The sequence below is a fragment of the Bos javanicus genome, chromosome 9, assembly GCF_032452875.1.
Source record: "Bos javanicus breed banteng chromosome 9, ARS-OSU_banteng_1.0, whole genome shotgun sequence".
Lineage (NCBI taxonomy): Eukaryota > Metazoa > Chordata > Mammalia > Artiodactyla > Bovidae > Bos > Bos javanicus.
Window position 1 is genome coordinate 84,571,139 of NC_083876.1, and position 25,833 is coordinate 84,596,971.

Consider the following 25,833-nt stretch of genomic DNA (forward strand, 5'->3'; position numbering starts at 1 on the left):
TGACGTACTCTTTTTCCTATTTGGAAGCAGTCTGTTGTTCCATGTCCAGTTCTAACTGTTGCTTCCTGACCTACATATAGGTTTCTCAAGAGGCAGATCAGGTGGTCTGGTATTCCCATCTCTTTCAGAATTTTCCACAGTTGATTGTGATCCACACAGTCAAAGGCCTTGGCATAGTCAATAAAGCAGAAATAGATGTTTTTCTGGAACTCTTCTTGCTTTTTCCATGATCCAACGGATGTTGGCAATTGGATCTCTGGTTCCTCTGCCTTTTCTAAAACCAGCTTGAACATCAGGAAGTTCACGGTTCACATATTGCTGAAGCCTGGCTTGGAGAGTTTTGAGCATTACTTTACTAGCATGTGAGATTAGTGCAATTGTGTTGTTCAGTTCAATTCACTTCAGTCGCTCAGTCATGTCTGACTCTTTGCGACCCCATGAATCACAACACGCCAGCCCTCCCTGTCCATCACCAACTGCCAGAGTTCACCCAAACTCACGTCCATCAAGTTGGTGATGCCATCCAGCCATCTCATCCTCTGTCGTCCCCTTCTCCTCCTGCTCCCCATCCCTCCCAGCGTCAGAGTCTTTTCCAGTGAGTCAACTCTTCACATGAGGTGGCCAAAGTATTGGAGTTTCAGCTTTAGCATCAGTTCTTCCAATGAACACCCAGGACTGATCTCCTTTAGGATGGACTCGTTGAATCTCCTTGCAGTCCAAGTGACTCTCAAGAGTCTTCTCCAACACTGCAGTTCAAAAGCATCAATTCTTCAACGCTTAGCTTTCTTCACAGTCCAACTCTTACATCCATACATGACCACAGGAAAAACCATGGCCTTGACCAGACGGACCTTTGTTGGCAAACTAATGTCTCTGCTTTTCAGTATGTATCTAGGTTGGTCATAACTTTCCTTCCAAGGCGTAAGCATCTTTTAATTTCATGGCTGCAGTCACCATCTGCAGTGATTTTGGAGCTCAAAAAAATAAAGTCTGACACTGTTTCCACTGTTTCCCCATCTATTTCCCATGAAGTAATGGGACCAGATGCCATGATCTTAGTTTAGTTTGAGCTTTCTTTGGCATTGTCTTTCTTTGAGATTGGAATGAAAACTGACCTTTTCCAGTCCTGTGGCCACTGCTGAGTTTTCCAAATTTGCTGGCATATTGAGTGCAGCACTTTCACAGCATCATCTTTCAGGATTTGAAAGAGCTCAACTGGAATTCCATCACCTCCACTAGCTTTGTTTGTAGTGATGTTTTCTAAGACCCACTTGACTTCACATTCCAGGATGTCTGGCTCTAGGTGAGTGATCATACCATCGTGATTATCTTGGTCGTGAAGATCTTTTTTGTACAATTCTTCTGTGTATTCTTGCCACCTCTTCTTAATATCTTTTGCTTCTGTTAGGTCCATACCATTTCTGTCCTTTATTGAGCCCATCTTTGCATGAAATGTTCCCTTGGTATCTCTAATTTTCTTGAAGAGATCTGTAGTCCTTCCCGTTCTGTTTTTTTCTTCTATTTCTTTGCATTGATTGCTGAAGAAGGCTTTCTTATCTCTCCTTGCTATTCTTTGGAACTCTGCATTCAGATGCTTATATCTTTCCTTTTCTCCTTTGCTTTTCACTTCTCATCTTTTCACAGCTATTTGTAAGGCCCCCTCAGACAGCCATTTTGCTCTTTTGCATTTCTTTTCCAGGGGGATGGTCTTGATCCTTGTGTCCTGTACAGTGTCACGAACCTCCGTCTATAGTTCATCAGGTACTCTTGTCTATCAGATCTAGTCCCTTAAATCTATTTCTCTGTAATCTATTTCTTAAATCTATTCCACTGTATAAAGGGATTTGATTTAGGTCATACCTGAATGGTCTAGTGGTTTTTCCTACTTTCTTCAATTTCAGTCTGAATTTGGCAATAAGGAGTTCGTGATCTGAGCCACAGTCAGCTCCCAGTCTTGTTTTTGCTGACTGTATAGAGCTTCTCCATCTTTGGCTGCAAAGAATATAATCAATCTGATTTTGGTGTTGACCATCTGGTGATGTCCATGTATAGAGTATTCTCTTGTGTTGTTGGAAGAGATAAATATGTAAGTATACTGAAATATAAGTAAATAAATATAAAAAGTGTGTTGTGGTAAAAATCCAGATTCTCTCTTTTGTACCAGAGCAATTCAAACATCATTCAGCATTTTCAAATATTCTGTGCTCTTTGGTTCAGAGGAAAAGATGATATAGTTGTAACATGCAGAAATTTATATGACACCAGGCATTTTTCAGGTGTTTGAAATGCAAGGTAAAAATTGTGACCACAGAAATTATTGATAAATCACAGACTCTCATCTTTAGACACAAACTCTTATTTAGTTTAGTCTTTGATTATGCTCTGAAGAGTTTTTGAAGACTCGTATCCATTCACGCATACCAGGAAAGACCACTTTTACAAAAGCAAACCAAACTAGTAGGCAATAATGGTACGTAAAACATGTTTTATATACCAGGAGATAGATGTTAGTCATGCATGAATACTAAGAACTATCATAGAAATCAGAATAAACCTCTGGAAATAGTTACTAGAAAACAATGTTTGTGTTTATGAAAGAAGAAGAAATGCATAAATACTGAGTTGGAAGTTCAACTGAATCATAAATACTAAAAAGAGTACCTCTATTATAGAAAATGAAAGGTAGTCATGTCCCCTTTATCACAACTAACGTGTTCATTTGAAATAATACATATAAGTGAGGAGGAACTTTTTGAAAAGCATTTAAACCCCATAACCAAAATTTGTGATCTGAATAATTTAGCCAATGAATATCAAATCTCTATTCAAAAATCATCCTGAGAAAATCCAAATTACAAGTATAGTTTTCCCTTTCTGTTTATTTTTAAATGAACCAACAATAACTCTGAAATAGAAAATTTTTGCCATCCTGAATTAACATAGAAAATTATTTCTGCCATCTCTGTTTGATCTTTATTTCAGAGAACTCATATTGCTTCACTGAGCACTTTAGTAACGTTGGGATATTTTTAGTACTGTATCCAAAATTTATGTGTATTTGTGTATATGTACGTATGTATTTGTATATATACATTTCAAATTGAAGAAAACACAGGGCCACATATCATGAGACGGTGACCTCAGGAGTTTCCATGTACCCTAGAGAAAAAAAATTTTTAAGCTATCTGTATTTTCTGTGCTTGTTTAATCATAGTCATTTGTAAAATATATTCAAGTAGGAAATGCTAAAAACATTTTTGGAACTTTTTCATAAGCTATCATGGAAGTTATGACAACTAGTAGTAGGCATTTTCAGTTAGGGGGAAAAAGATTTTCTTTACTTATGTTTATGGCTTATGTTGCCTATTTTTATGTTGGAGTTACTGAACATTTTTATAATTTTATATTCATGTTTAGATATGCTATCTTGCTATTACTCTTATATAAAATATATAGAATAAAATAAGTATTAATCAATTTTTGTACATTCAAGTGGTTATATAGTGTCAGAGATGAATAGTATTTTAAATTATATATAACATCTTCTCATAACTATTATCTTCTTTAAATCTGAATTATATTTATATGAGAAAGGAGGGTACTTATTTGTATTCCTGAAAATGTTGCTGAGCTCAGTGTTTCCTGTGTGATATTTTTGGATATAGCATTTATAAGGCTCTATAAATGCTATTTAGCAAAAATAAGGTAGTTTTAGAAGAGTAATTTTTATGAGACTATTTTAGAAGTTATTGCTGACAGGTTTTACTTGTTCTGAGAAGAGACTTCAAGGATATTTTCCACCTGTCCAAAGAAAGAAAGTGATTTTGTGGGGAAAGGTCAAATTTTGACCTTCTTTATTAAGGCTCAGTACTTTCACTGGGAGAAAAAAGAAATCAGCACAGAAAAACCGCTTTATTTACTTCCAGTTATATTCTAGACATTCACTTCTAGCAGAAAAGCTTTATTCGTTCAGCAAATGTTTACTTAGAGATTCCTACACGCAGAGAACTCCACTGAGTCCTGAAGGGATGAAACGATCAGATAGGGGTCCCGGTTTCTCACTTCAGTTCAGTGGGAAAGGTCAAGTGTGTTGAAACTCAGAATATAAGGTGTTAAGTGATTAACATCATAAGAAAAATAACAGGTAAACTTTTACAAGAATTCAAAGGAGGGGAAGTGATTTATAAGCTGGAGAGATTTTGAACATTTTAATGGCTATCATTTGAAATGTGTTATAAAGAATAGATAGTTTGACTCTCATAGTCAACTAGAATACTGCTTAGAATTTCCTTAATAAAAAAAGATATGTGTTAGAAGTTAAAGAAATACAATGAAAATTTAGAAACATCTTTTTAAGAAAAAAGGACAAATAAAATCTCAATTATAAAAGTATTAGATACGCTTATTGAAAGTCAGAGTCGAAATAAAATATTTCATACCTCATTAAAGTAAACATTTGAACATACCTAAAATTGTAAGTATTATCCTTAGTATTTTAAAGACCTGTATGGTAATAGTACAGTATGGTAATAGTACAGTTTATATAAAATTTTAAAGTTTGTATCTTGAAAGCTAACTCTATAAATTAACCTTATCAGGATAGTACTTGTACAGGATTCTGTGTGCCACTCAGTTCAGTTCAGTCGCTCAGTCGTATCCGACTTTTTGCAACCCCATGAATCGCAGCACGCCAGGCCTCCCTGTCCATCACCAACTCCCAGAGTTCACCCAGACTCACGTCCATCAAGTCAGTGATGCCATCCAGCCATCTAATCTTCTGTCGTCCCCTTCTCCTCCTGCCCCTAAATCCCTCCCAGCATCAGAGTCTTTTCCAATGAGTCAACTCTTCGCGTGAGGTGGCCAAAGTACTGGAGTTTCAGCTTTAGCATCATTCCTTCCAAAGAAATGCCAGGGCTGATCTCCTTCAGAATGGACTGGTTGGATCTCCTTGCAGTCCACCACAGTTCAAAAGCGTCAATTCTTCGGCGCTCAGCCTTCTTCACAGTCCAACTCTAACATCCATGCATGACCACAGGAAAAACCATAGCCTTGCTAGATGGACCTTTGTTGGCAAAGTACTGTCTCTGCTTTTCAATATGCTATTTAGGTTGGTCATAACTTTCCTTCCAAGGTGTAAGCGTCTTTTAATTTCATGGCTGCAGTCACCATCTGCAGTGATTTTGGAGCCCAGAAAAATAAAGTCTGACTCTGTTTCCCCATCTATTTCCCATGAAGTGATGGGACCAGATGCCATGATCTTCGTTTTCTGAATGTTGAGCTTTAAGCCAACTTTTTCACTCTCCACTTTCACTTTCATCAAGAGGCTTTTGAGTTCCTCTTCACTTTCTGCCATAAGGGTGGTGTCATCTGCATATCTGAGGTGATTGATAGTTCTCCTGGCACTCTTGATTCCAGCTTGTGTTTCTTCCAGTCCAGCGTTTCTCATGATCTACTCTGCATACAAGTTAAATAAGCAGGGTGACAATATACAGCCTTGACGTACTCCTTTTGCTATTTGGAACCAGTCTGTTGTTCCATGTCCAGTTCTAACTGTTGCTTCCTGACCTGCATATAGGTTTCTCAAGAGGCAGGTCAGGTGGTCTGGTATTCCCATCTCTTTCAGAATTTTCCACAGTTGATTGTGATCCACACAGTCAAAGGCCTTGGCATAGTCAATAAAGCAGAAATAGATGTTTTTCTGGAACTCTTCTTGCTTTTTCCATGATCCAACGGATGTTGGCAATTTGGTTCCCTTGCCTTTTCTAAAGTCAGCTTGAACATCAGGAAGTTCACGGTTCACATATTGCTGAAGCCTGGCTTGGAGAATTTTGAGCATTACTATACTAGTGTGTGAGATGAGATGAGTGCAATTGTGCGGTAGTTTGAGCATTCTTTGGCATTGCCTTTCTTTGGGATTGGAATGAAAACTGACCTTTTCCAGTCCTGTGGCCACTGCTGAGTTTTCCAAATTGGCTGGCATATTGAGTGCAGCACTTTCACAGCATCATCTTTCAGGATTTGAAATAACTCAACTGGAAATTGAAAATTTGAAAACTCAACTGGAACTCCATCACCTCCACTAGCTTTGTTCGTAGTGATGCTTTCTAAGGCCCACTTGACTTCACATTCCAGGATGTCTGGCTCTAGGTGAGTGATCACACCATCATGATTATCTGGGTTGTGAAGATCTTTTTTGTATAGTTCTTCTGTGTATTCTTGCCACCTCTTAATATCTTCTGCTTCTGTTAGGTCCATACCATTTCTGTCCTTTATCGAGCCCATCTTTGCATGAAGTATTCCTTTGGTATCTCTAATTTTCTTGAAGAGATCTCTAGTCTTTCCCATTCTGTTTTTTTCTTCTATTTCTTTGCATTGATTGCTGAAGGCTTTCTTATCTCTCCTTGCTATTCTTTGGAATTCTGCATTCAGATGCTTATATCTTTCCTTTTCTCCTTTGCTTTTCACTTCTCATCTTTTCACAGCTATTTGTAAGGCCTCCCCAGACAGCCATTTTGCTTTTTTGCATTTCTTTTCCATGGGGATGGTCTTGATCCCTGTCTCCTGTACAATGTCACGAACCTTATTCCATAGTTCATCAGGCACTCTGTCTATCAGATCTAGGCCCTTAAATCTATTTCTCACTTCCACTGTATAATCATAAGGGATTTGATTTAGGTCATACCTGAATGGTCTAGTGGTTTTCCCTACTTCCTTCAATTTAAGTCTGAATTGGGCAATAAGGAGTTCATGATCTGAGCCACAGTCAGCTCCTGGTCTTGTTTTTGCTGACTGTATGGAGCTTCTCCATCTTTGGCTGCAAAGAATATAATCAATCTGATTTTGGTGTTGACCATCTGGTGATGTCCACGTATAGAGTCTTCTCTTGTGTTGTTGTAGAGGGTGTTTGTTATGACCAGTGCATTTTCTTGGCAAAACTCTATTAGTCTTTGCCCTGCTTCATTCCGTATTCCAAGGCCAAATTTGCCTGTTATTCCAGGTGTTTCTTGACTTCCTACTTTTGCATTCCAGTCCCCTATAATGAAAAGGACATCTTTTTTGGGTGTTAGTTCTAAAAGGTCTTGTAGGTCTTCATAGAACTGTTCAACTTCAGCTTCTTCAGTGTCACTCGTTGGGGCATAGACTTGGATTACTGTGATATTGAATGGTTTGCCTTGAAAACGAACAGAGATCATTCTGTTGTTTTTGAGATTGCATCCAAGTACTGCATTTCAGACTCTTTTGTTGACCATGATGTCTACTCCATTTCTTCTGAGGGATTCCTGCCCACAGTAGTAGATATAATGGTCATCTGAGTTAAATTCACCCATTCTATGTGCCACTAGGTAAACCTTATTCAGTTAACTAATATCAAGAATTTTTACATTTTCTTTCACAAACAGTTAGCTTCTTATATTTTATTTATCTATTCTCTAAGTTAACAATATATATGAAGACTTTGCCAAATACTTGTATCTTATGGAAAAATTATTATAGGTTAGAGTTAATACATATACTAGAGAGTGGTCTGCCACGAAAGATAATGTATTACTGATTGCTATTGCTACTTAATATTATATGAATATTTATTAACTATATACACGATATTTTCTTGTGGCCAGTAGTGTGGGAACTTATCCTAGGGGTTACCAGATTACTTTGTTTGTACTTTTCCCTGTTACAACTCAATGTTTGTGACTGATCTATGCCTGTTCCTTCCATTGTCTTCATTTGTGTAGGTTCTCCATCACCCCACAATTCAGATGATGAACAAAAAATGAATAATTTTATAGAAAAGGGTATAGTATCTTTAAAGTATTTTCTTTTGATTACATTTAATTCATTTAGTTTACCTTGAATAGATTTTGACATTTTATATCAAAATATTATTTTCAGTGAAGATCAAAAGCAGAAAGTTTTCCAAGATGGTAGCCAGTGATATAGGTAGGAAATAGACATTTCTATTTTGTTTCTAATCCTTGCTATATGCAATGCTAACGCAGCATCAGAAAATTATCTAATGCATTGCATTTTGTATATATTAATTTTTTATTCCTATGCTAAATGATAATCTCTTGGGCTGTGTTTCTTCTAAACTCATTGGGACAGTAATTATTAAAAATCAGTTAAATTGGGGTTGCAGTTCTTCCTCTGACTTAACCGTGTGAATTGCTCTATTAATTTTTATTTTTGCTTATTTTAAAATAAAGCAGGGTTCAATTTATGACAAAAGTAGTACAATTTTTTACTCCAAGGTTGTGAATTTTTTTTATGTATTTTTCCTGCCTTTACTCTATCCTCACATTATTAAGACTCCAGATTTCAAGGAAATGGTTCTTTGAAAGATTGACTTTTAGGCTATAATCTGTACTACCCTTGAGTTAAACAGGAATTTTCTAGGACTCTTTCCCCCCAAGTAAAAATGAGTGGTACTTTGAAATTAATTACTCAGTCCAAGATTTTCAAAATTTCATGTTGGGGGATAAAAGTCATAGTTAAATTTAGGGATATAACCCAAATAGGATTTTTTAGTCATAAAAGTTTGAATTTTGTCTGAAGATTTTTAAAAGCCAGAGAAACACCATTTTACTAAAAGAGAATACATTTAATCTTTGATTTAAGTCCAAATTTTTTATTTTATTATTATTTATTTCCCCTCAAACTCCCTCCATATATTCATTGAATTGTATTAAATTAGATGAATTTCTAGGTAGCTGGGATAGATTTACTTTTTTTCAACTCAAAGCTTAATATGTAGTAAAATTAAATTTCAAAAACTCTTAGAAATAGCACCATATTGTCTGTCTGTTGTAAATTGAACCCTGTTGAGTCATATTAACATTGGCTGACTTTTAGCACCTCTGGTCATTTTTTGAATAAGGCGATTTATTCTTGGGCAAAGGGCTCTTCATTTATGGAGAATCAATTGTTCACTTCTTTGTATTTGTGGTACCTTAGTGAATCATCTGGTAATATTTCAATCACTTTCGTTAGCTACGAGCACTGTTGCATAATTCTTTTTCAACAAATTTCCTTTTTAGTATATACTATCTTAATAGTACTTTAGAGGTTCTTTTACTTTCATATAATTTGAAAAATTTGAAGGGACTTTGTACGTACAATTTATCAAAGAATTTGCAGAGTTTAATTACTTAAGAATTTTGCCTTGTGTGAAAATTACTTTGTATATAATTAAAATTTTTGAATAATTTATCTGTTTGATTTTTGATCCTAGGGTTATATTGCTTTGTTAAATATATTGACTTAATTTTCATTTTTTTTCTGTGTAATGAATATATAACATTGAATATCTATCTGAATGTGATTATTTGAAAGACTTCAATTAATTTCTTAGAATTGAGAATATTATTGGAAGGATAGTTCTTTGGTAGCATAAAAAAAAAAGCAAGAATGTTATCAACAAGTTTTTTTGTCATGCTGGTTTCTATAGCTATATTTTTGGGGAGACATGTTAACTTTCTTCAACTTTTCAAACTTATGTTAGTTTTTCACTTCCAGAAACCACAGTTGCAGCTGTGGTTTATATATGTCTGTATTTGTTTTCAGTTGGAATCTTTTAGTATTTTCTATTGACATATAATTGACTTAAACTATTAGATTAGTTTTATATATACAATGTTGAATACAAGATTCAACATTTTTATAATTACCCACCATACAGAGTTATTACAGTATTTGTGACTATGTTCCCTGTGCTATACCGTACATTCCTATGACTTACTTTGTAACTGATATTTTTATATTTCCAACATATATCCCAGGTGATACAGAAGGAAAAATGTACTTCTCCATGTCTTCTTCATTTTCTTATTTAATCCACTCAGTAACTTCAGTTAGCTACTCATTGTTATTTCCCTGTTTTTAGTATGACAGCACTGTCAAAGAGTATACAGAGTATCTGTTGGTTACACAGCTAGCACACGTCAGAGCCACGATTTACACTGAGCTTGTCCAACTCCACTCTTTGTTCTCTTCCACACTGTACTGTATTACCTCTTAAGAAAATTTACTGAAGCCTGTAAGGATTCAAAGACAAATCTGTCGTATGACTTACAACTAGATCATCTGGTTATGACTCTGTTCTATCTACATGGTAACCTGGAAAAGTAAAAACATGGCTCATATCAAACCCTGTCTAAGCTCCAGCTCATGGGTGCCATCATGGTACCCATCACCCAACTATAATATACAATGCCTGTAAGTCTACCTTTCTCAAAGAGCAGACTCAAATGAAAGTAACAGGAGTCAACAGTAGAGTTCCCTGACCTGTCCATCTGAAGCCTGGCTTCATTGTTTCCTAACTGACAGTTAGCTCAGGTAAATGACACTGACAGTGAGGTCATTGTTCATGCATAAGAATAACAGCCTAAAAAGACATAACTGTAGTATTGTGAATTAACAGTAAAAATATAGCAGAGTGTACTGTATAATGCAACTGTAGCATCCCTGTGCATATAGGGATTTGTTTGGCCTGTTCATACTTTATGATTAATTTTTGTTACTAAAAATCTTAATGGCCAGAATTTTAAAAATCAATAATTTTCCCATAGTTAGCGATTTCTGTAAATCATTTTGAAAATAAGATTGGTTATCAATTTTTTATTCATTATTTATATTTTATAAAATTTCAGAAATATATAAAGCTTGTTGTTATTCTAAGTTTATATAAAAATAGTCCTAAAATATGTATGTTTGTTAAAGTATTAAACAAATTTTTCATGATGTACTTGTGAATAAAATATGGTCCAGATGTTAGCATTCTTTGGTAGATTTTGATTAAACTTCTCTAAAGATTATTCTCTCTCATTATGGGTACTTTATTCAGAAAGTAGATACCTAGCTCTATTCTGTAGTCTCTTATCCTGCCAATGTCCCATGTTATTACTAATATCCATACAGAAGGAATGAAAGTGTAAGGAGGAAGTAATATTGGAGATTAAAGAATAAAGAGTCAGGAAATAAGGTCACTTAATTAGTGCTGTGCCAAAACAAGCAGGAGTAATAGCTCTATGTAATGAGCACCCCTAAGTTCTACATATTACACTAGGCGTTTGTCATATGGTATTTGTTAATTATAAGAAAGATAATACCTGCAGAGCCCTTTTTAATTTCTCAAATTTCTGAATTAGCTGTTACTTTGGGAATGATTGGTTTTCTTGCCTAGCAAAAACTGAAGTAAGTTTTGAAGTCAATTCAAATGAAAATAATGCCCAGGTGCTGTTTTCATGAGTTCTCCTATACACGTGTACATGCTGAGTTGCTCAGTCATGTCACTCCTTGCAACCCCATGGACTGTAGCCCCCAGGCTTCTCCGCTATGCATGGGATTCTCCAGGCAAGAACACTGGAGTGGGTGGCCATTTCCACCTCCAGGGGATCTTCCCAACCCAGGATCGAACCCACGTCTCTTGCATCCCCTGCACTGGCAGATGGATTCTTTACCACTCTGCCACCACATGGGTCCCAGTTACTCCTTTTTTATATTTAAGTGTTCTAACAGACTTAAATCTGTTCTGAATCATATTTTAAATCACTGACTCATTAAATCCTACATTTTAAAGCAACTCAGCCCTTTTAGTTTTCAAGAAAAGAATTTGAGCCTCAAAGAAGTCAAATGCATATCCAAAGTGATAGCACATGGTAATAACTTAGTCAAGGTCAGAATCCCAGTTTCTTGATCCTATACTACAGCATGTCTCTGCTTTCATAATGTGTGGCCTCTTCTTGTGCTCTCTTCCCAATTCATTTATGTTTACAATTTGAAAAACAATTTCTCAGAGGTTTGTTTGGAATTTTCTATATGAATTTGAAAAGATATGTATGTAATTAAGGTTTGTTTTTTGTTTACAATTTTAATTTTTTTATTTTGTTCTAAGAATTTTAAGTTTTAAAATTATTCTAATTTATTATAAAACAAAGTAGTACTGATATTTCTAGTTTATATCCCCCAATATTCATCCCAAAATGCGGCTGCTACATCTATAGAGGTTCATCTTTATATTTAATCCTCAATATGGCCATTGAAAGAACAGAAGCTTGTCTTGAAAGAGAAGATGAGTCAAGTATTCAATAAAACCCCTTTTACAGGTAACTTGATTATTTTCTACTTGGAAAAAAGATTATTATGTAATATTAATACTACCCTTACTTGGCCAAGAACTAAATTTCACAGACAGGTACTTTAAAACCACTGTATAAATCAGAGTTCCTCTAAATGAATTTCTTTTTCTTTTTCAGGATGACTAAAGTCTGAGGATTTGGGCATATCATATGTTCAAACTCTAATTCTGTTTCTGACTGTATTTTCTGTCAAATTGCATAATAAAATCTGCTCAGCAAAGTCTGTGTCTTATATACCAGTACTTACTGTATATGCGTCTCTATAGAATCATCTTTTTTTAACATTCAAAGGCTATACAGTGATCTTTCTAGAAATAACTTGCTGTTTGCTTCCTAACATAAAGAAAATTAGTCCAAACTAAAGTTACATTATTGAAGTATTTTTGTCAACTATTGTTTGACCAGAACTATTAATATTAATGTGGCCATCTAGCTTATGTCACTACTTATTATATTTATTTTGTAGAGTTGCCATAGGAAAATACCACAAACTGAGTGGCTTAAACATCAGAAATTTACTTTCTCTAGAATGGTTCTGGAGGCTAGAATTCCAAGATCAAGGGAGTGACAGGTTTTTGGGTTTTGTGTGTTTTTGTTTTCTCCTCTGTCCTTGACTGCTTTCTTGCTGTGTTTTCACATAGTCTGTCTTCTAGGCACATGCACCCCTGGTGTGTCTGTGTGTCCGGATTTCTTCTTATATGTGCCAATCAGATTGGACTAATCTACCCACTTAGTGGCCTCATTTCAACTTAATCACCTCTTTAAAGGTCCTGTCTCCACATAGGTCACATTCTGAAGCCCTAAGTGATGCTTAAGGCTTCGGCATACCAATTTGGGGGAACAGTTCAGCCTGTGGCACTTAACTATGTTAAGTTTGTTTAATGCCTTCTCTAGGAAATGCTATGAGATGTCTTTTATGATGATATCCTAGATGTTATATTTTATGAATTTGTGAAACGTACATAAAGATGGGGAAAATATTGAAGACAAAAGCTCTAGGAGTTCAAGAATTAAGAGAGCTTGTAATAGCCAGGTCTTTACCAGGCAGGTGTTAGTATCTCTTTAAAATTTCTCCTTCATTTTAGGTAATGGATAAGTGTCTTGTATTTCCAAAAGTTGTCTTTTTGATTAACAAGCTTATATTTAATTTGTCCTCTTTTTCTCTTTATTTGATTTCACTTGTGAAGAAATTCAGCTTCTTTCTAAAAATTCCAATGACAGCTTTTGTTTATTTATATTTTCTTTCATTATCATGTTTAATGAACATGCATACTAAGAGCTAGACACATATACATGGATGCAGTATTTTGCAAAATAAATTGCTCCCAAATTAACAGAATTTATATTCTAGCATGGGAGGTAGAAATTGATATTATTAGTTCCAATAGCTATTAAAATAATGTGTGATAGGAGTTTCTACTTCTTGGTCCCACTTTCCCCCTGGGATCACTTGCCCTAACCTGTAAGCTGGTTTTTAGTCTTTTTCTTTTTTAAGTTCTTATTGCTCTTATTTTATATGCATACATTTTAACATTATCCTTGAAAAGAGTTGCATTGGATCTCTGCCAGTGAGAAAAGTTATCTTGCCACTGTATTCTAACTATTGAACCTTTCTCGATAATAAAGATCCATTTGCTTTTTTGGCATCTTCTTCATAGTGTGATAAGAAAAAGTCATTTTACCTTGTATTGTGGGTACATTGTTTAATATAAAAGCCACATTCTAAAAAGCAGAAGTTGCAGTTCTGTTTTCCTTTAAGGAATCGTCCTTAGAAAAATAAGATGTGAAACACAGTGGGTAGAGAAGCTAAAGGAAAATTACAAAGCATCTGTTTAAATTCAGAGAAACAGTAGGAATCTCTGTAACAGAGAAACTTTTCCTTGCAAAGAACTAAAAAGCATCAACCATGATAGAGCTGTCATCTCTAGTATAATGGTTTAGCCAGTCCCCTTTCCTCAAGATTTGCTTTTCTTAAACATCACACATCTTTCATTGGTATTGAAACCACTATTGCAGACTTGATTATTGTGATCAAGTATAACTTCATTATTCTTTCCAAGCAAATGCAGCTCTTTACTGCTTATTCAGCCAGCCAGCTTGATATTCTCATTCAGATTTATAAAAAGAGCAGAGACTCGGGTTAGCAGCCTGCTGAGATATATCTCTGACTGCAGTTTTCTCCAAATTTAATAAACTTTTTTACTGTCATTTCGTTGTTTCTACTGTGGACAAAGGCATAGAAAATGAGAGCTATTTTATAACTTTGAGTGACAAAGAATTTCAAAACAAGAAAGGTATGGGGTTACAGGGGCAAGAGTTGAAGAATACACAAATGAAGAAGAGAAAAACAGATAGTTTGCCTTCCAGGAACTCATTCAGATGATAATGTTTTCAGTTTGAAGACCTCATTGGAAGCTGGATAACTTCAAAGCATGGACAGAAGTTTCTTTTCCAGAGTGATGAAATCAACTGACAAGATAACTGTGTTGGCAAGTGCTTCTGAGACTCCTGAGAAGTAAAAATATAATCTCCAGGAAGTGCTGGATAAATTCTGCAGTTGCTTTCTGCCCCACCTCTCTCTGACTGGAGAGTACTTTGCTGTTGCACTGCAGAGTGATTTGAACTCAAGTGGAATTGTAGCCTCATTAAGCTAAGGAGGAAGAAATGGAAGTTCTGGGCTGCTAAAGTGACTTGAACTTGTGAGGGTGGGCACCGGAGAGAAAGGAACTGCTAAGGGGCATTCCTAGAAGTCTTGTGTGTAGGTTCAGTGTAGGTCCCTGCCTTCGGCCTGGGTCACATATGAGCTGGTCAAGACTCCACCACCAGACCTCAGGCGCCTGCTCTGAGGCTGAGAGCTGCCCAGTGACATGAGAAGTCATGTGGTGCTAGGAGTAGATGTAGTGAAACCTTGCTGAGCACCTCAGTCATTCTATTGAAATTCCAGAAAGGCCACTTATTAAGAGTAAGGATCACTTCTTAGCGTGAAAGCCATACCCTAAAACAAAGTTCTAGCTGATATAGACCCACCCTAATAAAGAATAAAACCAAGAATGATCAGAAGGATCCACCAGGAATTTAACTGCATGACAGACTAAAACTCAACACCTGTTAAGGTTGATGATATAATCCATACTCAACTTCAACATATTGTCCACTATTCAGTCAAAACTTACGTCCACATTCAATCAAAAGGTCCTAGGCATGTGACATAAAGATTCAAAATCACAAGAAATATTGGGTTGGCCAAAAAGTTCAGGTTTCTGTAGGTGCTTATGAGAAAATCCAAACGAATTTTTTGGCCAACCCAATATGACCCATAATCAAGAATTTTAAAAATCATTCAGTAGAAACAGACCACAAGATGGCCTAGATGTTGAAATTAGCAATCAAGAGTTTTAAAGCAGCTGCTGTAATATGTTCAAGTACTAAAGTGGGAAAATGGCCATAGTGAGTGAACAGATGGAGAATATCAGCAGATAAAATTAAAACTTTATAAAAAATTGAAATACTACTGTGGAAAAATTCAGTATCTGAAATATGATCAGTTCATCAGATGAGTTTAGATGGAGACTACAAAAGAAAGGGCTATGGATCCTGAAGACATGAATGCAAATTATACAAGAAGAAATGCTGAGGAATTAAATCTTTCCCCCCTCCACCACTTCCCCTCTCCCCTTCCTCATAAAAATATCTTACAGGTTACTCAGATTGTTTCTCTTTCTACAATTAGATATATATTGAATTTACTTTTTGAAATGAACTTAAAAAAGGTTGAGCTTATAGTTGTATATGCCATTCTGTATGTCCTAAAAATTGTTTTCCATTTTGTTTTTTTAGTTAATTGGGGTAGAATTGGGGTTGAATTACTGTAGAATTAAATATTTGGCTGTTTACAAGTATATTAATAGCTCATCTGTATAACATTTTACAGCTTATGAAAATTATTTCAATTGTTTAGTATTAATAGTAACTAATGTTTATCAGCTCTGTACTGTGTCAAATATTGCGCTTAATGTTTTGCTTATGTCTTCTTATATAATCTTCAAAACTATGAAATTGGCATTATTATCCATCTCTGTTTTCCAGGTGAAATTTGAGGTTTAGAGAGGCAAAGTGGTTGGCCTAACGTCACACACCTAGTAATTCATTGAATTAGATACACGGTAATATCTGGTCTTATTCCAAATCCAATCCTCACCACCATACTTGACATTTCATGTTTTACAAACAAGATTTTGAAGCTTATTCAAGAATTGTTTGCTGTGGACTTACTGTATCTACGTATGGATTTGATGAATTAGTCTTGTTTCGTAATCTTTAAGTTACTTGTAGTCTAGGGACCTTGATGCTCCACAGACCAGGAGCGTCAGCATCTCCTGGGAGCCTGTTAGAAGTGCAAGAATCTGATTTAACAAGTTCCCCAGATGATGAATATGCACATTCAATATTTATAAGCACTGGTCCTAAAGATATAGAATAACTTAATTGAATCAGAGTAGTTAGGTCTAAAGAGGCATACACATCTGATTGTGAAAGGATATCTTTAGACTGTACCAGGCTAGTTTTTCTCCTTCAGTTACTATATAATATTATTTATCAGTCTGTGTACATTGTAGTTATGATATGTAATAAAAGATTAACTTCTTTCAAAAGTTAAATGTTGCATTTTAGAAAATGTTTTGAGTTGGGTAGACTTCAGTTTAGTTGCTCATTCATGTCCGACTCTTTACAACCACGTGGACTGCAGCACACCAGGCCTCCCTGTCCATCACCAGCTCCTGGAGTTTACTCAAACTCATGTCCATTGAATCGGTGATGCCATCAAACCATCTCATCCTCTGTCATCCCCTTCTCCTCCCTCCATCAATCTTTCCCAGCATCAGGGTCTTTTCAATGAGTCAATTCTTTGCATCAGGTGGCCAAAGTATTGGAGTTTCAGCTTCAGCATCAGTCCTTCCAATGAATATTCAGGGCTGATTTCCCTTAGGATGTACTGGTCGGATCTCCTTGCAGTCCAAGGGACTCTCAAGAGTTCTCCAACACCACAGTTCAAAAGCATAAATTCTTTGGCGCTCAGCTTTCTTTATAGTCCAACTCTTACATCCATACATGACCAGTGGAAAAACCATAGCTTTGACTAGGTGGACCTTTGTTGGCAAAGTAATGTCTCTACTTTTTAATATGCTATCTAGGTTGGTCATAGCTTTTCTTCCAAGGAGCAAGCGTCTTTTAATTTCATGGCTGCAGTCACCATCTGCAGTGATTTTGGAGCCCAAAAAACTGAAGTCTGTCACTGTTTCCACTGTTTCCCCATATATTTGCCATGCAGTGATGGGACCAGATGCCATTTATATGAGATCAACCATGATAGATTTCATTTGGCTTTTCAGTTTTCTATTACTTTTTATGCTTTAACCGAGGTTAAGTCTGTCAAAATGGGATAAGACTGATTCATATATTTGACACTTTGTTATGGTTTTTTTGAAAGGATGCTAATTAATGAATCTTAGAAATGAAAACCTGATTTCCCCCTATCCCTTTCCACTTAGCCTAATGCCTCTTCCCTAACAATGAATTTGTCATTTTTTTAGATGTGGAAGTTATGTGCTATGACTGGATTTCTCTTTGTTTACATGGCGCCCTTATGGACTAGCAGGGTCTGTTTTTTAAATATCTCCTAACCATCCAAAATTTAACCCCATATACACATTCATGTATTAACACGCAAATGTGTATTCAAAATTTCACTTAGGAAGCACTGTTCTGTTACGCATGCACTGCCACTAACGTAATAGATGTAGTAAAACACCTCCTAACTTTAAAGCACTTCGTAGATTTAGGCAATAACTGAGGATGGAAAGTGAATTCCAGTAAGGTTTTTACATAGACTTTTTAAATATCATAATCCAAAATAGAAATATCTGTAGTTTACATTTTTGTAAATACACTAGACTGAGCATGGTTTTGTTTTTTTGTTGTTGTTTTTGTTTTGTACTAAAATGTAAATAGAGATGTTAACATACATGAAGAAATGGATGAGCCAGATATTTTTGTGATGTAATCAAATACTTCAGCTTGACGTAGGTTCATCCTATATTCAAGATACTAACTTTAAAAAGAATGATCCCAATAGCTGTGAAGATGAGGAGCTGGAAAGTTTGTATTGTATCACATACGCAGACTAAGTCTTATGCCTCTGTTGCCCCTATCTGCAACATCTTTCTGAGAAATGACTGCTTCTCTTAAAGAAGCCTAACCCTTTCCTACGAGCCTAAGAAATAATTAACAGAATTTAAAAGGCTTCCTTGAAGTGAGAGCTTCAAGCACTCAAAGATATTATATCAAGTAAGTACAAACTTTTTAAAAAGCTGAAAATAAGATTTACTTTCCAACCATAACATTATTAATCGTATTTTAATTAGTCTCTAGATTTAGTAATAAAAACATTCACTCCTATCTTGAAGAACAATTGATAGAAATAAGAATGAATCAGATATTCTTCAGAACTTTAAAAGTGCATTTTATTTTTCAGCAAAAATGTCAAGGAAGTTAAGCTTGCCTACTGATCTAAAGCCTGACTTAGGTAAGTAAAATAAATGAAAATATGCAGTAGTTAAAATCTCTCTAATGGGAAGACAAAAAGTCAGGAAATTTAAAATGACCATAGAATAGCTTTTCACTGAAAATTAAGTTTAAAATGACTGTTTAAGGAATAATAGCCTTTGGATGCCATCTGTATATTATAATATAAATTTAAGCAAACCAAAATAATCTATTTACTCAATCCTCTCATACTTTATATCTAAACAAAATTCAGTGTAAGATTAAAATTTATGTGATTTTTAGATTAATTTCTATTAGCTATCTGAAAACTCATCTTGAGCACTATGATTTATTAACTTATTTTTATGAGAATAATATTTTCAAAATATATGACTGGTTTTCTGTATTACAGTGAACCTCATGTCAAGAATCAATATTACTTTTTGATGATAATAAGTTGGGGAATATTTGTTTCTCTGTAGTACTTTATATACAACCTATCCATTAGGAAAGCAGAGTGAATATATCTAGCATATTCCTTTTGCTTTATATCCAGCTCCAAAACAGCTTCCTGATACTCCAGAATAGGGAAAATTGATGTTTCAATGAAGATTTAAAGATTTCACATAGTGCATATAAAGCAGATTTCTTTTAGAAATGTCTACTGCTTTTATTTGAGTAGCTGCATATGGATGATTTCACCTATGTTTGTCTTAGAAACTAGACTTGCTCCTGTGTATTTGCTCACCCACCTCGTCTTCTCACTTGTAATTCTCTAGATTCCTTGACTATCTTTTTATGTATAATAGAGACTTAGATGTTGGTCCATTTCACCTTACTGATTTTAGGTCTTATCTCAGTTGTGATAGAAAATGTGTTATTACGAGTAGGCATAATATCATCCACTGTCATCAGAAAGAGTTTCCATTCCTGAACATAGGAAAGGTAGCATGGTTGACCCCTGTAGTAACGCTGGTGTTAAGGGACCCAGAAGAAGTTCTAGAATGTAGTATAACATGTTTTGAGAAGAGGGTAGTTCCCTTCACTATAAAAATGAAATATGCAGTTTGAACACAAGTGTATCTGAAGCTAACCTTATGCATTTTTCCTCCCAACAAGAGTATCCAGAGTTGTCTTCAGTCTGTGAGAGTCCCAGAATTTCAGTAACATTAAATACTATTAGTTTAAGTTTTGTGACACTGATTTTGTGTCACTTAGTATCTACAAATCTGAGAAAACACATGTAGGAGTACTTTTTAAAAATCAATAAAATATGATATCAATTTAATTTTAAAAGAATATTCACACTTAGGTACTATTTAAGTATTTTAATCAAAGTGTGTGCTCCTTACTTTTATTGATTTATCTTTCTTTATTCAGCTTATCTTTTACTGTGTGCCCATGTATTTCAATGCCCTAAGCTAATTGCAACTTCATTTAATACATGCATTGAAACAATACCTATATGGCCTAAATAATTTCCCTTTAAGGTCATCATGCTACTGAACTATCTTTTGGTAGAGATTCTTAACTGGTAATTATTTTACACTGGGCAGAGGCTTCCCGTGTGGCTCAGCTGGTAAAGAGTCCACCCATAACGCTGGAGACATGGGTTCGATCTCCGGGTTGGGTAGATCCCCTGGAGAAGGGAAAGGCTACCCACTCCAGTATTCTGGCCTAGAGAATTTCATGGACTATAGTCCATGGGGTCGCAAAGAGCCTGATGACTGAGCGACTTTCACTTTCTGAGAGCCACTGGGGAAAAACAAGTGTCATCAGTAGGTGCAAACGGCCCAGTGTTGCCGTGTGGTGGTGGTTACAGCTCCTGAACTGCTAAGATTCTAACTTGTTTTCAAACAGTTCCACACGTAAGATAAGCGACTTAGTTCTGTAAGTTCAAAGTTGATTCTGATTCAGTTCATTTTCCCATATTGATCTAGCTATAAGAGTTTCTTTGATAACCTAATTTTTATAGAGAAGTCATATAATAAAAATGCAGTTGTAGTTTATAAACTTTATATCATTAAATTAGTCTATTAAATGAAAATGTTTTGTTGGCCTATGAATTAACATTTGAATTATAGATTGTTGTGAATCACCTATTGTAATTCTTAATAGATAACAGTAAAAAGCTTTTATGCAGCTTAATTTTTATTGAAATTTACAATATCAGGTTTTCTTATATCACTGATTTACATTTATATCACTAAGTCCCAACTGATAATATAGGTCAGTATGTGTGTTCACCTTGTATGTGTCTGTTTTATTAAAATAACAAATATTTTAATCAAAAGAAAATAAATTTTGAATTTCTATTAATTTACTGTAATAACTGTGGAAATCTGAAGAGTTAAGATTTGGCATCACTACCATATTACACTTATCCAATAGTGAGCTGTCGCTTTTGAAGGTTGTTTTATTTATATTAACTAGTTCTTTTCTCCTGTGTCATAATCTGTAACAGGATGCACAATCTCAGGCAAAAGAAGAGCATTTTTAGAAACTGTAGTTAAAAATAATCTATGCTGCTGTCATAACTAGTGGCTTTATTGTTTTCAAGGCTAACTATAATCAAAATTATGTTGTATATAATTATTTGGGGGGAGAATTTTTTTTTTAACTTATGAATCTAAATTTGACCATAAGAAGCTTTTGTGGAGGTGTACATAGGATTCAGTAATACCTTTTTTAATTCATGAAATACAGTTTAGAAGACTTGAACATGTTTTTCATTTTTCACAATATTATGAAGTCATTTCTTTCACAGTAGCATTGAAAACATACAATTTGAGGAATGACTTACTAGATGTGAACAGTAGAAGCTACTGGAAAGTTTAATATCTCCCAGTGGTGTCGCAGAAACACCTTGCTCTAGAAACTTTGAACTGTGGGTCTGTCTTCAGCAAGTATCAGTTTACTGCTTTCATATGCAAGGCACTTCGCTAAATTCTGCAGGGAGTCGAAAGCCCTTGTTCTCAGGAAATTTTCAGTCACATTAGAACAAGGCCCAAGACAAGTCAGAAATAAGTACAGAACAAATGTGCTATTAGTGCCATGGGGGAGATAAAAAGCTCTCAAGATTCAAAAGAGAAAAACTATAGATGGTTTTAGCAATCGGGATAAACTTCATGAGGATGACAGTACCTGAGATGGAGAATAAACACCATCTGGGTAGGTAGAGAAAAGGCAAGGAAGGAAGGAAGTCAGAAGGAAGAGCATAGGCAAGTGCCAAGTATGTATGGAAAACACTGAATAGCTTGGTTTACTTCCCACAGTGAACTGAAGCAGGGCAGCACTGGCAGAAGGGGCCAGGATGGTAGGCTGAAGATGTTTTGTGGACAATTTTATAAACCTGAGTGAAACTATAAAAGGAATCACTGTGGATTTTTAAGGTAGAGGTGATAGAATTAAAAGTGTACTTTGTAAAATTTGAGTTGTGATCGAACAATGACAGAGTGAAGGTGGGGCGGTCTCTTGGGAATTATAGATGAATGGTGATAAAGGCCTGAACATAGGGTCGTGGAACTTGATCGGTAATGGAAAGAAGAAGATAGAAATATTAGAATAATGCAGGACTTGTCATCCCATCAGAGACATACAGTTAAAGTGAAAGGGAAGAACCAAAAATGCGACTCATGTCAAATGTTATTCCCGAGGAGAATGGGGTTGTTGTCAATATAAATAGTACCATTAGAAGAATTTAGAGACTTGGGGAAATGGTGTGTTTTGATTTTGCATAGTGAGCCATAACGGGAAAAAATTTCATGAAGCATTTGGAAATGCATTCCAAGAGAAAAGAGGCCAGAGCTTGAAACAAACTTAAGATTGGTCACAGAGAAGAAGGTAACTGTAGACAAGAGAGGGTTTATTAGTAGAATTTATAAGTATCCCTGAATATACCTGGGATCGAGTTAAGAATGAGCCAGGTGCTAATTGTCCAGGTTAATGAAAAATGCCTGAGTTGAATGTAGATTCCAGTTAAAATAGCATTTAAGAAAAATAAAAGCTAAATTTTTATGGATTAAGGCTTTCATATGGACAGATTTGAAGAAAAAAGTCCATCATACAGTAAATTTGAAGGTAGAATCAGAGTACTTATAAATGCATTTTTTTAATCTAGGAAATTGAAAATACCCACTTTGCTAGTACTGCCTAATCGTGAACTATATTATACCAAAGGAAGAGGCAGCACATGAGAAAAGGTGGTGGTGGTGGTGGTGGTTTAGTCGCTAAGTCGTATCCAACTCTTGCGACCCCAAGGACTGTAGCCTGCCAGGCTCCTCTGTCCATGGGATTCTCCAGGCAGGAATACTGGAGTGGTTGCCATTTCCTTCTCCATGAGAAAAGGTAGTAATGACTAAAGTTGGAAAAGCAGCCAAGATATCAGCAGAGAGCTACACCGAAGCTGCAGAGATCATGCATCCAAAAACCCCCTGGCTGCCCCCAGCTCAGTTCTCACAAGTGTGGATTTTTCCCTTTGTTTTATGTATGAGCAATGGGCAAAATTGTTAACATAAAAGTACATTGTTTTTCTTTTCAGTGAAAATTAAATATGCTTTAGATTTTTCTCTTTTTGCAGATTAACTATTTGATAAAATTTAAAACAAACTAAATGGACTTCCTGGTGGTTCAGATGGTAAACAATCCACCTGCAATGCGGGAGACTTGGGTTCAATCCCTGGGTTGGAACGTATTCTGACCCGGAGAATTCCATGTACCATATGGTCAATGGGGTCGCAAAGAGTCAGACACAACTGAGTGACTTTCACTCTCTTACCAAACTAAAAACATGATTATTTTATAACTTGAGTAATCTCACAACATTTGAAATCATTTCAGACATAAAAGATAATTCCTTCAGCCGATCACGGAGCTCAAGTGTAACCAGCATTGATAAAGAATCCCGGGAAGCAATCTCTGCTCTTCATTTCTGTGAAACTTTTACTCGAAAGACAGATTCAGCCCCTTCCCCGTGTTTGTGGGTTGGTACTACACTGGGAACAGTGCTTGTCATAGCACTGAACCTTCCCCCGGGAGGAGAGCAAAGACTTCTTCAGCCAGTGATTGTGTCTCCGAGTGGTATGTATGCTCTGCTGCTGGACTACCCTTGAAAGTTTGCTTTACTATAATTTAATAGAAGCCTTTGCTTTTCATCTTTGAATCAGTCTAAGAATTCTGAATGGAGATAGTTACAGTCTTTTGCTTTTAATTGAAGGAATACATGGATTAAGATTCCAGAATATCATTTACTTATACAGCCATTCAAGTTTTGCATTTTTTTAAACGTTAGGATCATGTCTAAAATGATTACTACATAGAAAATAAAATACTATTGTCTGTCTCATTCTAGGATACCTTGAAATAGTATGTTCTGTAAGCAAAAGGATGGTACATATGTAGGGAAAAAACTGAAAAGTTTTTAAAATCTTGTACACTTAGCTATTTTTAATCTCTTAAGTGTGAAGTCTTAAGATCGTATTTCTTCTCTGAAGAATTAGAAAAGGTAATTTAACAAAAAATTTTAAGAAGAAAAAATTTATACTCTTCCTGTATTAAAAATGAGTGGAAGAAAAGCATGATTTTGCTTTCTAGTATATTCTTTGTTCATATATTGTACATGTAGTATTTTAAATTTTCTAATAGCCATATTAAAATGTAAAAGAAAAAAGTGAAATTAATTTTAGTATAACAAATTTCATTTAGCCCAGTCTGTGCAAAGCACTAAATCATTGTAGCATTAATCAGTATTTTAATTTTATTGAGTTATTTTATTATAATTTCACTGTGCTAAGCCTTCACATCCAGCCTGTGTTTCACTCTTACAGCGGGCCACAGTGTGGTCGAGCCGCAGTTCACGTGGCTAGGCGCTGGGCGGCCACATTGGACCTTGCAGCCCTAGGTGCCCTCTGCTTACACTCAACGACAGTACACTCGGCAGGTGTGGGTGTGAGACCTAGTTCTAGACATCCCAGCATTTATCAGTTTGGTAACACTTATTGAGATCTTTTTCCAGATTGAGATACCATGCTTGAGGTTTGAATCCTGTCAGCGAGCCAGTATACAATTTTGGTTCAGTATATATTCTGCATATTTTTGAGTGTCTAGTGTGTGTCAGAGTTGGAATAAACGTATTTACTGTCTGGACTAAAATACTTTTTGTTTACTGAAATTACAATTTTAGGTACTATATTGCGGTTAAAAGGGGCGATCCTGAGAATGGCGTTCCTGGATTCCACAGGCTGCTTAGTGCCACCTGCACACGAACCCTGGAAAGAACACAATGTCCCTGAAGAAAAGGATGAAAAAGAGAAATTGAAGAAAAGAAGGCCTGTCTCTGTATCGCCCTCGTCTTCTCAGGAAATCAGTGAAAACCAGTATGCAGTAATATGTTCTGAAAAGCAAGCAAAAGTGATCTCATTGCCAAGCCAGAACTGTGCTTACAAGCAGAACATCACAGAGACCTCATTTGTGCTTCGTGGAGACATTGTATCGTTAAGTAACAGCATCTGCCTTGCCTGCTTCTGTGCCAATGGACACATCATGACTTTTAGGTAAGAGGCTTTTGTTTGTTTGTTTGTGTTTTAAACACAAATATAGCATTTCCTCCCGTCAGAACATAATATTGCAGAATTGTATTTGGAGAAGTGCTTTTAATTTGCTTACAGTCATATACACAGAGAATTTATTTTCATTCAGTTGCTAGTAAACAAGTACATGAGGAAAAGAAATCAGTTTTATCTCCCGCTCAGGTACACTTAATCATGAGGTTTAGAAGGTCCCTGCCATTTTTACTTCCTGTAGTATTTGTTCAAGACTAAAGCCTTCCTGTCTGTTAATAAGTCTCCATTGTATTCTCAAGTTTGCCGAGCTTAAGGCCTCTGCTGGATGTGTATTACTTGCCCCTTACCAACATGCGGATAGCCAGAACGTTCTGCTTCACCAACAACGGACAAGCCTTGTATCTTGTCTCACCTACAGAAATCCAGAGACTCACTTACAGTCAAGAAACCTGTGAGAATCTTCAGGTAAGTAACAAAACTATCACTAGCATTTCTTCAGAGGTAAAATATTTTCTAAGGTCCCTTACATTGTCCATCCGTTCTACTCCATGAGAAAATTCAAAGCTTTTCTTGAGAACTTGAGAGCATATGCT

The 25,833-nt window shown here is 35.7% G+C and overlaps 1 protein-coding gene across 6 annotated transcripts in view; it reads left to right on the top strand.

Moving 5' to 3' along the window:
* Window positions 1-25,833, top strand: part of STXBP5 (syntaxin binding protein 5) — a 158,648-nt gene that overhangs the window by 113,951 nt on the left and 18,864 nt on the right. For 3 of the 6 annotated variants that reach the window (XM_061428241.1, XM_061428242.1, XM_061428246.1), the window contains 6 exons: window positions 7,737-7,796; window positions 7,894-7,941; window positions 18,670-18,720; window positions 23,520-23,759; window positions 24,862-25,231; window positions 25,540-25,705. In XM_061428241.1, coding sequence (XP_061284225.1) covers window positions 7,737-7,796; window positions 7,894-7,941; window positions 18,670-18,720; window positions 23,520-23,759; window positions 24,862-25,231; window positions 25,540-25,705 — 935 coding nt within the window. The remainder of the gene's footprint in view (window positions 1-7,736; window positions 7,797-7,893; window positions 7,942-18,669; window positions 18,721-23,519; window positions 23,760-24,861; window positions 25,232-25,539; window positions 25,706-25,833) is intronic. The other 3 variants (XM_061428244.1, XM_061428245.1, XM_061428243.1) reach the window with 2 other exon arrangements.